The following is a 15,097-nucleotide window of genomic DNA, read 5'->3' as shown; positions in this document are numbered from 1 at the left end:
CTCCCCACAAATCACGGCCCAGGGAGATTTGGAAAGGGGCTGTGGGGCATCTGTTTCTGCTAAATGCAATGCCCTCTGCAGGTTATTCCTCTGTATGAGGACTCCTAGACAAAGGTTAGCCTCTCCCTGCATCTGAGAAACTGTGCTTGGGGCTTTGAATGTTCACTGAGAAGCCTCCAAGCTAGCCAGGGCCTGGCCTCATTGTCTTAAGTCTTCAGACACAGCCTCCAATGGTGCTGTATTTTACCATTTAAACACTTCTTCAAAGTTTACTACGAAACAATGTGGCTCCAAGCTTGCCAAAAGTTTAACTGCAGGATTCAGTGGATTTTATCTGGCAGAGTAGCTGCCGTGACTCCTGAGAATATTTGCCAGCAAAAGACAGTCCTCAAACCTTGCAACCAGGGCAATCCCAAGGCCCAACATGTCACTGAAGGAGTTCTTCTGGGAAAGGTCCCTCTTTCTCTTCAATCGCCTCCCGCAAATTCCCAGCTTCCAGAATCCAATTCAAGGCAGTCTGGCATTTCAGGAGACAGCCGTAAAAAACTTTTGATGGGATGACCCAGGAGATAAATATTCTTGGCTGAACTTACTTTTGATTCTTAAATATCTGAAGGGGCTTGGGTTTAAGGAAGATAAAAGGAGAGAACCAATGAATAGGGAAAAATAAAATAAGTAGCATACCATGACCAAGCCAAACCAAGCTTGATATTTCCACATTATATTGGCAAATGGATGCTTTCACATATCACTTGTTCTGTCCTGTCTTTCCTGGAGACCAAAAAAAAAAAAAAATCTGGATTCAAAAATCCTAACTCCAGACCACTACATTGTGTCAGTGGAATGCAATCTAAATTGCCAGTCAGAAAGTCCAACCTTATATGTACCAACGAACAGGCACACAAGCACCTCCAAACCAAAAGTTGTAACGCCTGAATCCATGCGTTTGTCAATTTCATCATCCCGATACCCCCGGGTTCCTGGCGCTGGGTTAAACCGACAGCATCATGTTGCCATCGATGCGTCTTACAAGATGGTTTTGGGCAAATCCCCTAAAGTAGGCAGAAGCAAAACCTAGGTTCCTCTGCCCGGGCACCTCCTCCTCCAGGCTGGCCCCCGGCCTCTCGGGTGCCCCTTACCTGCAGGCGCTCCGTGGCCGGCTGCCACATCTTCCAGTCCTGGGGTTTGGTAGAGGAGACGCTAGCGGGACTGTCGATCGCGCCGGGGGGCGAGGGGCTGTTGTCCCGCTTTACATCTGGGGTGGGTGTCCGCGGGATGTGCGTCCTGCCGCTGGCCACCGCCGCCGGGTGGGCGCAGGGGTCTGCAAGCAGGAGGAGGAGGCGCGGCGCTCAGCTGCCGGCAACTTGTGGGCACGGCCGCGCGCCGGCTGTCCTGGCGCAGCTGCGAGAGGACTGCGCAGCTCCGCCCGGGCCCGGCGAGCGCGCGGCGGCGGCGGGGGCGGCCGCTCACTCCTCCCCCGCCGCCGCCGCCCGGACCTGCGCGCTCTGAGCATGCCCGGGGCGGGCGCCCAGGGGCGGCGCGGGGCGGGGGTGCAGCGCGGCGGACTCTAAATCCTAGTGAGGGGTGAATGGGGAAGCCAGAACAGCCGGCCCTGCCCTCATTGGGAAGCCTCCATTGGGTTGGGGTCTGGGGAAAGGGACAGACTGGCTGATGGGGGAAGGGCCGGGGGTGGTGGGGGTGGCGGGGGTGGGGGGTGGCGGGGGTGGCGGGGGTGGCGGGGGTGGCGGGGGTGGCGGGGGTGAGGGAAATTCCTTAAATAAAGAAACCGTAGCCCCGGAGGTCCCAGGTTTCCATGTAACAGAGATCTCCGAAGTGCCTGTGCTGTGCTTGGCACTGTGCTAGGGAGACACTTCCATTCGTTCTTCCCACTCCAGTTAACTGAGCACCTATTAGGCTCCAGCCCCTATGCTGGGTCCTGAGGATGTAGCGACGCAGAATAGAAGACAAGAGAATGTTCCTTGTCTCTGGAGCTTACCTTCTGCTTTGGAGAGAGAGTCGTGACTGAGCAAACACATCAACAAGCCGGTGCTATATCGGGTGGTGATAAAACAGGGCAGATGTGGGAAGAATGGGAGAGGAGAGCTTCTTAGACAAGGGCCCTGGGGAATGCCTGGAGTAAGACCTGAGAGATGAGAGGGGTTGGCCATGAGGAGGCCATGCCTCATGCTGGGCAGTGGACTCAACTCCTAACCTATACAGGGGTGAGGAGGGCCATGCAGACTCCCGCATCACTAACTCACCTTGAGATCTGCAAGTGCAGCAGGAGGCTCTGAGAACCCAAGGGAACGCCACTCTGGGCTCATAGGCCTGGAGGCTCCCTGGCTAGTGCTGGCCACCATGAGATGACCTCCTGTCCTAAACAGGCCAGCCCTTTCCATGCTCTTGACAACTCGGCAAAATAACTATTAATATTTTCACCACGTGGATCAAACAAATGAGGCTTATAAGGTTTAGGTCACTTGTCCAGGTCACACAGCCAGTGAGTGGCTTAGAGAGTACACGGTCAGATGACTTCAGGGCAGGAGATCTGGCCCTGCGCCTCTAACTGACCACGAAAATGCAGTGGAAAGAGCATCTGTCTGAGGCTGGGGGTTAAAGGCACTTGGCAAGTCAGGGATACTAAGCTGAGTCTGGAGTGATGAAGAGTGGGAGAGGAGAACATGGTGGGAAGAACTCACTACACAGAATGACCTAAGAGAGCGGCAGAGAGAACACAATGTTTGTGGGGAGCCCGAGGCTCTTTGCTCCTACAAGGCAGGGTCCTGAGAGCAGAGGGGTGTGAAAGGCATTTCATGCTGAGACAGCTGCACAGCTTGTGCCCTGAGCTACCCATGCAATGTCAAAATCCACACTCCATGTCTGGAAGGAGGATCTGTCCATTTTCCTTATTCTGCTTGAGTATAATGATTTCCAGATACAGAAGCACTCCAGAATCGAACCCTTAGCTCGTCGGATCCTCCCAGCAACTCTCCGTGGGACAGAAGCCCCTATCTCCCAAGGCTTGGGGAGCACAGCATTCACAGAGTCACACTGTGGGGAGTCACAATGGCGATTCAGATCCAGGATTCCAGGCAGAATCTTCTGGACCCCGCGGTTGCTATGTTGGTGCCACCAGCCTTGGCAAACCCAGGAACCTCAGTGCCTCTAGGAGCCTCTGGCAAAGCCACAGAGCTGCCTCTGAAGAGCTTGTCTCTGTCTCCCTGGATATCCACAGGACCCTCCCACTCCTGCCTGATAACCATCTGAACCTTCTCAGCTCCTTCTCCAGTTCCTGCTACTTGCTCTGAACTTATTAATAAATCTCTTTTCATGAGGTATTTGCATGGCAGCCCTGCATGGACATGTGCCTCACATGCTTGGTCATATGGTCTCTGTTTGCTTTTCCAGTAACTCCTCCTGCACACCTCCACACCTACAAAATTCCTCATGACCTTCTCAGCCCCTAGTTCTCTTTTATCAAATCCCAAAGCAGAAAGAAGTGCAATTCATTACAAAAATCTAGAAAATCCAGACATGGATTTTATAAACCCCACCCCCCCCCCCAACCGCCCCCCCGCCACCCCCAACCAGGAAGCTAAAACAGGAATATTCAGTTGCCAGGGATGTCTTCAGACTTAAGCTCTGAAACCATCCTTAGTTGCAGATGCTTCCGTAGAAAAGTGATCTTGTTTTAAATAGCAGTGGGATGAGATAACGGCCTAAATTCAAATCGCATTAGAGCGTTAAATCCTGTCTTCTCACCTCTGAACGTAATTAATTGTTATGACTCAGTAATACAGCTTTTAGTACGGAGTATGGTGCTATTTAAAGAGAAAAAGCTTTGGCTCTGTCAAGATTGCTTTCAGTTACCGTTCCCACTTTGCAAACAGATTCGGTAAAGAATGGATTTAAACTCAAATGGCACTCCTGTTTCAATTACCTTTGTGCCACGAATCAGGAAGCTAGGGGAGGGGTGGAGGAGGGGCAGTTGCAGGCTGGTGGGAGGTGACAAAAGGATGGGACAACTCCCACTCATAGATTTTGCTCCCAAGTCTTCCCATTCAGGAGGAACCTGCAATGAAGGGTGAATGAAATAGAGACATCTGCTGGCTAGAGATGAGACCTACATGCCATTCTCTCCCAGCTCTGTTCTGTGACATTGGAACCTCATCCTTCCTGGTGAATCTGAAAATGCTGCCTTACGATGTAAGCAGGTTTGTTCTGAGCAAGAAACCACCCTTAAAATAAGCGGGAGGTGTTTTGGTGCAATGAGTAGAAATATTAGGCATGTAAATGTGTGCCTAATTTCATATACTTAGTCTCCTGCAATTATCGAAACAGGTCTAATCTTGTTAATAAATACCATTTCAAGGAAAATGACAGAAACCAAAAACGCTTGACAAGGCACAGATGCGTTATTCACGCGTTTGGTTCAGAAAAATAATTACAGCATCCCTAGAAATTGTGTTAAGCCAGATTTGATCTAGTTCATGGTTCTGAGCTCTAGCATAAGCAACCTCAAGGTCCAAGTCAGAGTAATGGTGAATGAAAGTATGGTCCAGCATATCAAAGAAATATTAAAATATTATGCACCATTTAAAAGGGTAATTATAAAGTTGTGTTGCAGCTGAAAATGATACAATTATGGTTTTTAGAGTAGGATAAGATGTATGTAATTTGAATATACGTATAAAATATGTATCGATATCAATAAATATTGGAAAGGCACTAGGACAAGTGGAAGACTCAGGTTGAATCCTGGCCTTCGAACTCTCTGCCTCGGTATCAGCTTTTCACAAGTCATTTGCCTTACCGAACCTCAGATTTCTCTTCTGTAAAACAGGTAATAGTATTACTTAATACTTAGGATTTTTGGGAGGAGTGAATGAATTAATATGTGCAGCATGCCTGGCACATGGTAGGTGTGTGGGAAACATTCATTTTCATCCCCACTATGTTTCTTTCTCTTTTTATTATTGGAATGATCAAATTTTCACAAAGTGGCCCATGCTTCCTATGGTTATGCTATTTCCATTGGGAATAGTCATGAGTTTCGATTATTTGCTTTAGATTCTCAAATAAAAATGACAAAGGATATTAAAGCTCACTTACGATTCTTTTTTTTTTTTCTTCTTATTTGAGATGAAGTCTCATGCTATCGCCCAGGCTGGAGTGCAGTGGCACGATCTTGGCTCACTGCAACCTCAACCTCTCAGACTCAAAACAATCCTTCCACCCCAGCCTCCTGAATAGCTGAGACTACAGGTTTGTGCCACCACACCCAGCTAATTTTAAAAATTTTTTATAGAGACAGAGTATCGCTGTGTTTCCCAGGCTGGTCTCAAACTCGTGGGCTAAAGTGATTCACTTGCCTTGCCTCCCAGAATGCTAGGATTACAGGCATGAGCCACCATACCTGGCCCACTTACAATTCTAACTTAAGCAGATGACAGCAAAATTTATTACAGTTGTGTATTTAGCAGAATGATCATTAAAAAGCCCTTGTTATGGTATCACTAACCTTATTTCAAAATCACCAAAACAGCTGTATATAAATGAGCAATATAAAAAAGTCTGAAAATTCTTTCAGCCATTTAAACCTCCCACTAGTGATGGAGCCACTGGCTTTTGTCCCTACAGAGTGATAGGATTTATTGGTATGTTAAGATGACCCTTAACAGGGTAGGACTGGTTCATTCATGTGTTGTGACTCTCCTACTCTTGACTCCTCATGTCCTCACGACTTTAGTTGTGTGACAGATTATTTCCAAAGATGGCCACAAAAATCTCTCATCCCTCAGGAAGTCATGCCCATTGGCACTGTAACTTGCCTGTTTCTTTCATCATGAGATGCAATCTGTCCACACTCCTTGAATCTGTGCTGGACTTGTGGCATACTTGACCAATAAAATGCAGCAGATGTAACACTGTGGAACTTCTGAGCTCGGGCCACAAAACACTTTGCAGCTTCTGCTCTCACCGTTTTGGAACATAAGTCATCCTATGAAGGAGCCTGGACTAGACTCCTTACGATGAGAACCACATAGAGGGAGGTCAGGCCATGAGTTAGCACCCATAGCCAGACATGTGAGTAAGCTCATCTCATAACACCCAGCTCAAGTCACTACAGGACAGCAGCCACATGGGTGATCCCATGTGGGTCCCACCAGCAGAAGAACCACCCAGCTGAGACCTGCCAACTGCTGACCTACAGAATCATAAGTACACAACAAGGTTGGGTTTTATCCCTTAAGTTCTGGGTTGTTTGTTAGGTAATAATAGAAAACTGAGAGAGAAAACATCACTAATAAATGTCAGTCTTTCCCGCTAAACAAATCCTTCTCAACATTTCCTAACAACCAATTGATCAGGGTTAGCACTAAAATGAAGCCTAATAGTCTAACCTAAAAACTTATTTCCTCTTTTGGTTTTATTTCTGCTCTCACAATTCCCTCATACACACCTCCATCCTAGTCTCAGATTGTGTGGGCCATGTTTCCAAGTCCCATCTGTTAAATTTTCTAGTAAGTCCCTCTGAAAAGAAGATGGGAAGTGGGCTGGGCGCCAGCCATATAATGATTAAGATGAATTTATTTTCTGGCACAATTTGCCATAAACGTGAACATATCTGCTCTTTTACAGCCCTTCTCACCCTCTCGGTGACACTGTCTCTAGACAGCTATCTGCCCATCATTTTGGATGGGTAAATACAGCTCCTCTTTCACTTAGAGCCTGGGGAAATTGAGACTGAAATGGAGAATGTTACTTAGATTTGCCTTCACCACATTTAGCCCAGAAAGGGGCAAGTCTGCACTACTAATGTTCTCTGCGGTTTCTAAGGGTCCTTGTCCTCCTCTGTATTCGTGATGAAATAATTAGCTCTATGATCCCAAATACATTCTCATGGAGACTTGTGTGAAGCCACACCTTATGCTATCTTCCCACTTCATCCTTTCTCCATCTGAGCTGACTTCACACAAAAACCCATCTTCCTTTGCTTCTATTTTTTTCTCCCTCTTCTTCCCACTTTCATTATCAAAGCCAAGAATTACTTATCCTAAAACCTATAGGAAATGTTTGGGCATAACTTAATAGAAATTAGGTTGTCTAGAAAAAAGTCTCCACAATAAGAAAGATGATTCCTGATCTACCCTGGCCTTTGCTTAACTCAAAACCTCCATGTACGATTCTGCAGTGCACAACTTGCACTGCAGAACATGACAGCCCTGGCTAGACTACTTTTTCTCTGCACTTCCTTCAGAGATCCACAGGACGACTCCAACATAAAATCATAAGAGAGTGGCATTGATAAAGTTGGTGACCTTATGGATAAGAATTGGAGAGAGGTAAGGATAAATGAAATCTTCATCTTTAACAAACTCTACCTGGATTGCAGGAAGAGTACTGCAAAAACCATGATTATATATTCTGTCCTGTTTTTACTGGTCATATTGTAAGTGGCAGCAAGAAAGCAGGAAATCATCAATGACCTCTTAAAGTGCTGAAAACATTCAGTATTTATCTGTTAGTAATGGTGTAGTGAATGTTGCAGTGTGCCATCCAGATACCCCCTTCAGGAGCACTGAGTTCATTGCCTTAGCAGCCAGGAGCATCAGATGATGCTAGTAGTATGAGCCAGTGTCCCCATCTGAGTCCCTCTCTTGGCATTGCCTTCAGCCAAGAGAAGTGACTTGCTCAAGGTTTTGCTCCCTCCCTTGATGCAACCCATCTCCAAAGGCCGGCTAGAGTGGGGGTGCAAAGGCCTCAATGGGGGACAATCGTGGAGGGCCATCCCTACTCTAGAGCCTCCTATTGGATCAGCCAAATCTCACTTGCAGCTGCCTCAGAGTCCAGCTTTTCTTCTCACACTTCCTCACTTGCTTCCAGGCTCTTAAGTAGGCATTTGGGAGCTGGACCACCCACTGGATAGTAGCAGGTAGAGTACTGCTCACTGCTGGGAGGCGGTAGGGTAGCAGGGCTATTGTTAAACCTTTCACCAGTAGTGAACTGAAATGGAATACAAATGGAAGGGAACGTGCTGATAGGTACAGTGCCACCAAGCATTAGAGAGACTTGGGGGAATAGTAATTATAAGGATTACAGAGTCAGATGGTTATTGCTGAGTGCTATGGATGCCTCAGAGAAAGACATGGAAATGCTGCTAGTGATTTTGGCTCGGTATGAAAGCCAGGGTGCTCCTTTGCAGCGTATCCAGAGACCCTCATCTCCTGCAGCTAAATGGGGTAGAAAGCTGAGGATCAGGTCCAGGAATTCATTATACAGAGAGTGGAGCTCCAAGAAGATTGAATTCATCAGTCCAGTAAGTGTTGTGGCAAGTTCAGAACCTTTATTGGGAACGAGTGAAACCCCGAGGCTTAGGTTGGAAACACAGGTTTCTGCCCTTTGGAAATCTTGAGCTCCCAGGTTCCTTGACCTCTCTGCACCTTGAGAAGTGGCCTACTCCTCTATTGAAAGAAGTGTTGCTTTCCTTGCTCATGAAAGATGCATCTACCTCTGCTTTGCAAGATAACTATTTTAACATAATTGATTTTTATAAAACACTACGCATGACAAAAGCAGAATACACACTCTTTTTAAGTGCAAATGAACATTCACTAATATAGAACATATGCTGCTTCATAACACAAGTCTTAATAATTTTAAAAGAATTGGAATCATACAAAATATGGTCTCTGACCACAACAGAATTAACTTAGACATGGGTAACAGAGAGATGGCTTGGAAAATCTACAAATATTTAGAAAGTAAACAATACACTATTAAATAATCTGTGGTTCAAAGAAAAAATCACGAAGAAAATTTAAAAATATGTTTAGTTAAATAATAATAAACACCAGCCTATCAGAAATGTTGTATGCAGCAAAAGCAGTATTCAGAGAAGAATTTAGAACTTATATTTAGAAAAGAAAAGATGTCTACAATCAGTTATCTAAGCTTCTACCTTAAGAATCTGGAAAAAAGAAAGAGCCAGCTCATGAGGACTTTTCAGCATTGCTGCTTGGAACATAAAATGGCACAACCATTTCAGAAAATGGTTTGGTAGTTTCTTATAAAGTTGAGCATACACTTATCATATGACCCAGCAATTCACTTCTAGGTGTTTACCCAAGAAAAATGAGAACATATGTCCACCCAAAGACGCAAGTATTTTTAGCAGCTTTATTCATCATAGGCCAAATTAAGCATTGATCAACAGGTAAATAGTTGAACATCTTGTGGTATGTCCTTACAGTGGAATACTTCTCAGCAGTAAAAGGGAACATGCCACAAGCATATGCAATCACATGGATGAACCTTAAAAACATTACGCTGATTATTTGAAAAAGCTCAACATCACTGACCATTAGAGAAATGGAAATCAAAACCACAATGAGATACCATCTCATGCCAGTCAGAATGTTGAAAAGTCAAGAAACAAGAGATGCTGGCGAGGCTGTGGAGAAATAGGAACGCTTTTACACTGTTGGTGGGAGTGTAAATTAGGTTAACCACTGTGGAAGACCATGTGGTGATTCCTCAAGGATCTAGAACCAGAAATACCTTTTGACCCGGCCATCCCATTACTGGGCATATAGCCAAAGTAATATAAATCATTCTATTTTAAAGATATATGCATGCGTATGGTCATTGCAGCCCTATTCACCATAGCAAAGACAAGGAATCAACCCAAATGCCTATCAATGATAGACTGGATAAAGAAAATGTGGTACCTGTACACCATGGAATACTATGCAGCCATAAAAAGGAATGAGATCATGTCCTTTGAGGGACCAGGATGGATCTGGAAGCCATCATCCTCAGCAAACTAATGCAGGAACAGAAACCCAAACACCACATGTTCTCACTTGTAAGTGAGGGATGAACAATGAGAACACATGGACACTGGGAGAGGAACAGCACACACTGGGGCCTGTCTGGGGGTGTGGGGAGCTGCAGAAGGCAGAGCACCAGGATAAATAGCTGATGCATGCGGGGCTTACTACCTAGGTGATGGGTTGATAGGTGCAGCAAACCACCATGGCACACGTTTACCTATGTAACAAATCTGCACATCCTGCCCATGTATTCTGGAACTTAAAATTATTTTTAAAAACATTACGCTGAGCAAAAGAAACTAGACACAAAAGACTCCATATTATATAATTCCATTAATATTAAATTCTAGAAAAGGCAAAGCTTATATATAGACACATAGTGACAGAAAGAAGATTAGTAGTTTCTTAGGATAGGAGGTGGGGATTCCCAGGGGGCAGGTGGTAATTGAATACAAGTGGACATGAGGGGACTTTCTGAAATAATGGAAATATTCCTGATTTTAATTTTGATGGTGATGAGTCAAAACTCATCAAGCTGTACCCTTAATGCACATGCAATTAATTTCATGTAAATTATACCTCAAAAGATTTTATTTTAAAAATTATTTTTTATTTAAATGATAGCTATGCCCAGTTACTTCTGATTTCACATGCTGGGAGGTCAGCAGTCAAGAAAAACGCTGATCCTGCTGCAGGGGTCATTGACCTGCATCATGAAGAGGACGTAGGTCTGCTCCTATATGCACAGGCAGGGAGGCCTTCATTTTGACATTCATATGATACACTAGGGTGTCTCTTAGAACTCCCCTGCCCTGTTATAACAGTAAATAAATAAATGCAGCAGTCACGGCCTGAGAAGGACATGGTGACCAGGAGTTGAGCTCCCTTCAGGTATGATGGCCCAGGTCACCTCATCAAGTAAACCGCTAACACCAGCTGGGTTGCCAGCAGAGGTTGAATTGAACCTAGAATGAGTAACTAAGGAGGGAGATGATGAGCATCAGCAGGGCCTTGACTCCAGGTCACGGTATGTTGATGAGGTTGTGCTGGCTCCTACTCATCTTTCTCTTATAAGTTTCTTCAGGAAAAGAGACCTGTAAGAAACCTGGAGCCTCCAGAGTCAGACAGACCTGAGTTCAATTTTCATTCCAAAAACTCACAGGAAACTAAAACCGCAGAAACAGTCCCACTTAATCTTTACATAAATACAATGTTCTGGATTTTTAAAATTTTGAATATTTTAATGGAAGGTCATATTCTCTCCTACATTAAACACTGGGCACTCCATGTTCCCACTGCGATTGTTGTAGTCAGCAGGCTGTCACTCTTGCTTCTTTGGGCTACTTACAGTGAGTCAATGTTTTCTTCTTTCCTTCTCTCATATATAATTTTTCAATGGAATTAAAAATCTGATTTTAGAACATTGTGTTGAATTAAGGGATACAGTGGAAATGTTTCTATAGTTTTAGTCTCTAGCGAGTTCCTGAGCCTTTCACTATTTAGCTTCAGGGCTGATATCCATCATTTTGCAATTCTGAGATTCTCCTCCACCCACTGAAAGGCTCATTAATATTGTAAGAGTGGATAAGGAAAGAGCCCTTGCTTTGTTAATCTACAATATGTTTCACATGAATTTATAAACATCATAAACATTTCTCGCTCCCTAGATAATCACTATCCTGTGCTGTCCTCATGAAACGTAAGAAAGCTTATGGTCTTCAAGCATCAATAAGGATAGGCATGTGTGCAGAGTCTGGGTCTGGATACCAGCCCCAGCCCTGCCACTACAGCACCAAGTGACTTTGAGAAAGTCACTTCACTTGTCAGTCTCATTGTCTTCATCTGTAAAATAAATGATTTGGATTCGTTTACCTCTAAGCTTTGCTCAAGCTTTAAAATTTTAGTATTCTATTATTTGGCTAATGATCCTATTAAAAGTATATAATGTGGTACATCAATAACACTAATGGTATTCTTCAAGGCCCATGACTGTTTCACATTTCTTCGCCATCATTCAAATCTATTTTCAGAATAGGAGTAGCTGTGGATCTCCAACACCAAATATGGTACATAAGGTTAAGGAGTGAGATTAGAAGTTATTTTATATCCTAATATGTTGGTAGAAGGCAGAGAGGAAATCTCATGCCATAAAATAATGAATCCTTGGTTGCCAAGAACATCACTGTTATACTGCTAGTGGTGGTAGTATCAGTCCCAACAAGTTTTCCTAGAACTGGATAATTTCAAACATGAACCATTTCAGTGGGATTCCACCTAATGGGTTCCATTAGTGAGTCCAGTTCCATTTATCCTGTCATATTTTCCATAGGATGTTATCATCCTTGACCCTCATTTCTACCTAACATCCATCTGGCTGTCCTCTAGCCATGGTTTAAATGCATAGCAAGTGATTGCTAAGAAGAGTAACCTTATTTTCCGGGCCAAAAATCAAAGCGTGTTGGGATTACTCAGAATTCTGTACCTAACTAGTGACAAGAAATTTTACTGTGAAATAGTATTTGAATTCTCAGCACAGATTATAGTTCATGTGGACAATGGATAGAATGTTTGAAATCAGAATGATTGTATTTCTAATGTCCCTACCAATGCCCAGAAACTGTGGCAGTATCATTCTAACCATGTTCAAACCATAATAATAATAGCTATTAGTCATTGCAGTTTAATGGCAAATCCCCAATTCCTTTTGCACCAACCTAACAGCTATTACATTTACTTTTAATGGCAAAACTGCAATTGCTTTTACACCAACCTACCTTCTAGTGAACCCTTATCTTTGCAAGCCACTTGGCTCTGCATCTTACTTCTAGCATCTCTTGGATCCTCACAACAATCCTATGATGTAGGCGCTCTTATGAGTTCCATTTTGCAAATGATAAAACTGAGGCACAGAAGCATTAAATAATATACCCCAAATCACATTGCTAGCAAAACCCATAGCTGGGATTCATATGTAGGCATGTCTGGCTCCAGTAGTTCAAGTTCTTAAGCACTAGGCTAGACAGGACTGTCTCATCAACAAATTTCTAAGTCTAGAGGGACCTGAGAGACCATCTAATCCAGTTCAGCTCTCTGAAAGATTAACTGATATGTAAAAACTCAACTGGCTAGTTAGTGGTAGGCTAGAACCAGACCTCCAGAGTCTCTGGCAGATATATTGCAACAAACAAGACCCAAGGTTTATCTAGTGGTCAAATTGTGCCAGGCACTGAGCTGTGCATATCTGATATATACTATCTCATTAGTTTTATCAACAACTCCAGGCACTGTATTACCTCTACCTTATGAAAGGGGTAATTGAATCACAGTAAGTTTATACAGAGTTACACAGAGCTAATAAGCCAGGATTCAAACCTTGCTAGTCAGTCTCCAAAGCACAGGCTGTGGACTACCATCTACCAGGGCTCGCGTAGGGAAAATGGCCCAATGTGGTGGTTCCAAAGGCTCCTCTACTCGTAAGACCTGCACTCCTCATCCCTGGGTTGAGTCTTAGCACTGGCCTTTCTTTTATCATCATCTGAGCTCACTCCCTTTCTGTGGGTTGGCACCAACCACAAACTGTCCTTTGAGCCAGTTCCCGAGTGACTATACGGAATCCCTTTTCCACTTAAGCAATTCCTACAACTACCTTGACGTAAATCCAGCAAAGAGTGCAAGAATAGTCATCCCCCAATTTCTCAAAGTGTTTTAATCTTAAAAATACCCCCCAAGAATTATGCAAACAATATGAATACTTTTATAACTCTTAGTACATGTTACGAAATTGTCTCCAAAAAAGATTGTGAAAATATAGTCAGCAGCAAAATGTGAAAATATCATGTTATCATTAGCATTGGATATTTTCATTCAACTCTATTAACCACTTTAAAAGCAAAATGCTTTATTTTATCATGCACTTCTTTAGTCACAACTGAAATTGAACATTTTTCTGATATTAAAATAGTTGTATTTCTTTTATAAGTTATCTGTTCATATCCCTCTTTTTAATGCAATTGTCTGCTGCATATACAATTTCAAAATTTATTACCATAGGTAATAAATATTAAATCTATATGTGCTATTCCCTTTCCAACTTCTAATTTTGCTTCAGTTACTCATTGATTACAATGGTTAGATAATTTCTGGTTTTATAGTTTATCTCCCTTACCCCATCCTCTAATAAGAATGTTTGTTCACTGTAAGTCGCAATTTTATTGTTTTAAGATTCCCATATAGGACAAATAGTTTTAAATATGTTTACTATCGAATGCTAAAAGCCTTTAAGGCAATAATTTTTTTCTAATTATACTTTTTATACATCTCATACATTTTAATTAAAATGTTCTTCATAATTCTATAAAGCATATTCTTATTTAGAAAGCATTTTTGGGCCTGAGTTGTCAAAATATTTAAAGTTTATATTATCTATTTCTATTTTAATTGCATTACAATCAGACAATATTATACTACTGTATATTACAATAAATTATTATTTATTACTGTTTTATATATGTGAATATTTGGCCTATTATGAAAATGCTTCACATATGCTTCAGGAGAAATATATTCTTGCTTTTAACAATACACAGTGTAATATGTCTTTTAATCTTACTTTGTAATTATTTAATTTTTCTGTTCCCTTACTTTTTCTTCCAGAATGACTTTTAGAATCAAAATGTCCCATTTCTATCAAGTTTATGTCATTTTTCTCCACATATTTTAAACATTTTTTGACACATAAATGTCATTGCTATATTATTTGGATCATAGTTTCAGTACTACAGTTATTTACTAGTTATTCTAATTTTACAAATATAAAATAATTCTCTATGAAATTTAAGATATCTTGTTAGTTCCTATCTAATGATATTTACTTTGATTTCTTGCTCTTTATAGTTCACTGACATATTACTTACTATTCCTGTTAATATTTTAATATCATTTTCCTTCTTTTGCATTTTCGAATAATCTGGAACCTGTTATTACCATAGACTTATTAGTAAATAAATAGTATTATAAGTATTATTATACGTATTATGTATGTTATATTTGTTTGACTTCTGTAGACATATTAACTTGATATTTAATTTTTCATTCAGTAATTTGTTGTAGGTATGTCTTTGGTTTTACCTTCTTGATTTTTAAAAATATCATTTATACTGCTTTTTAATTCTGCTTCTAATTTCCTGAAAGTTTTTTGCCTACATTTTCAACCCATATTTATCCTACTTTAAAAACTCATAATTTTTATGTCAATCATGGTG

At 42.2% G+C, this 15,097-nt stretch overlaps 1 protein-coding gene across 1 annotated transcript in view; it reads right to left on the bottom strand.

The window, feature by feature from the left end:
- The window catches only part of PID1 (phosphotyrosine interaction domain containing 1), a 253,410-nt gene extending 251,924 nt beyond the window's left edge, over positions 1 to 1,486 (bottom strand). Inside the window, exon 1 of the mRNA XM_050751158.1 lies at positions 1,140 to 1,486. Within this exon, the coding sequence (XP_050607115.1) occupies positions 1,140 to 1,169 (30 nt within the window). The 5' untranslated portion in view covers positions 1,170 to 1,486. The remainder of the gene's footprint in view (positions 1 to 1,139) is intronic.
- Between the last annotated feature and the right edge of the window lie 13,611 nt (positions 1,487 to 15,097).

Source organism: Macaca thibetana, chromosome 12, assembly GCF_024542745.1.
Source record: "Macaca thibetana thibetana isolate TM-01 chromosome 12, ASM2454274v1, whole genome shotgun sequence".
In the NCBI taxonomy this organism is placed as follows: Eukaryota; Metazoa; Chordata; class Mammalia; order Primates; family Cercopithecidae; genus Macaca; species Macaca thibetana.
Note: the sequence above shows the minus strand (reverse complement) of the source record. Positions and strands in the feature narration are given on the sequence as shown.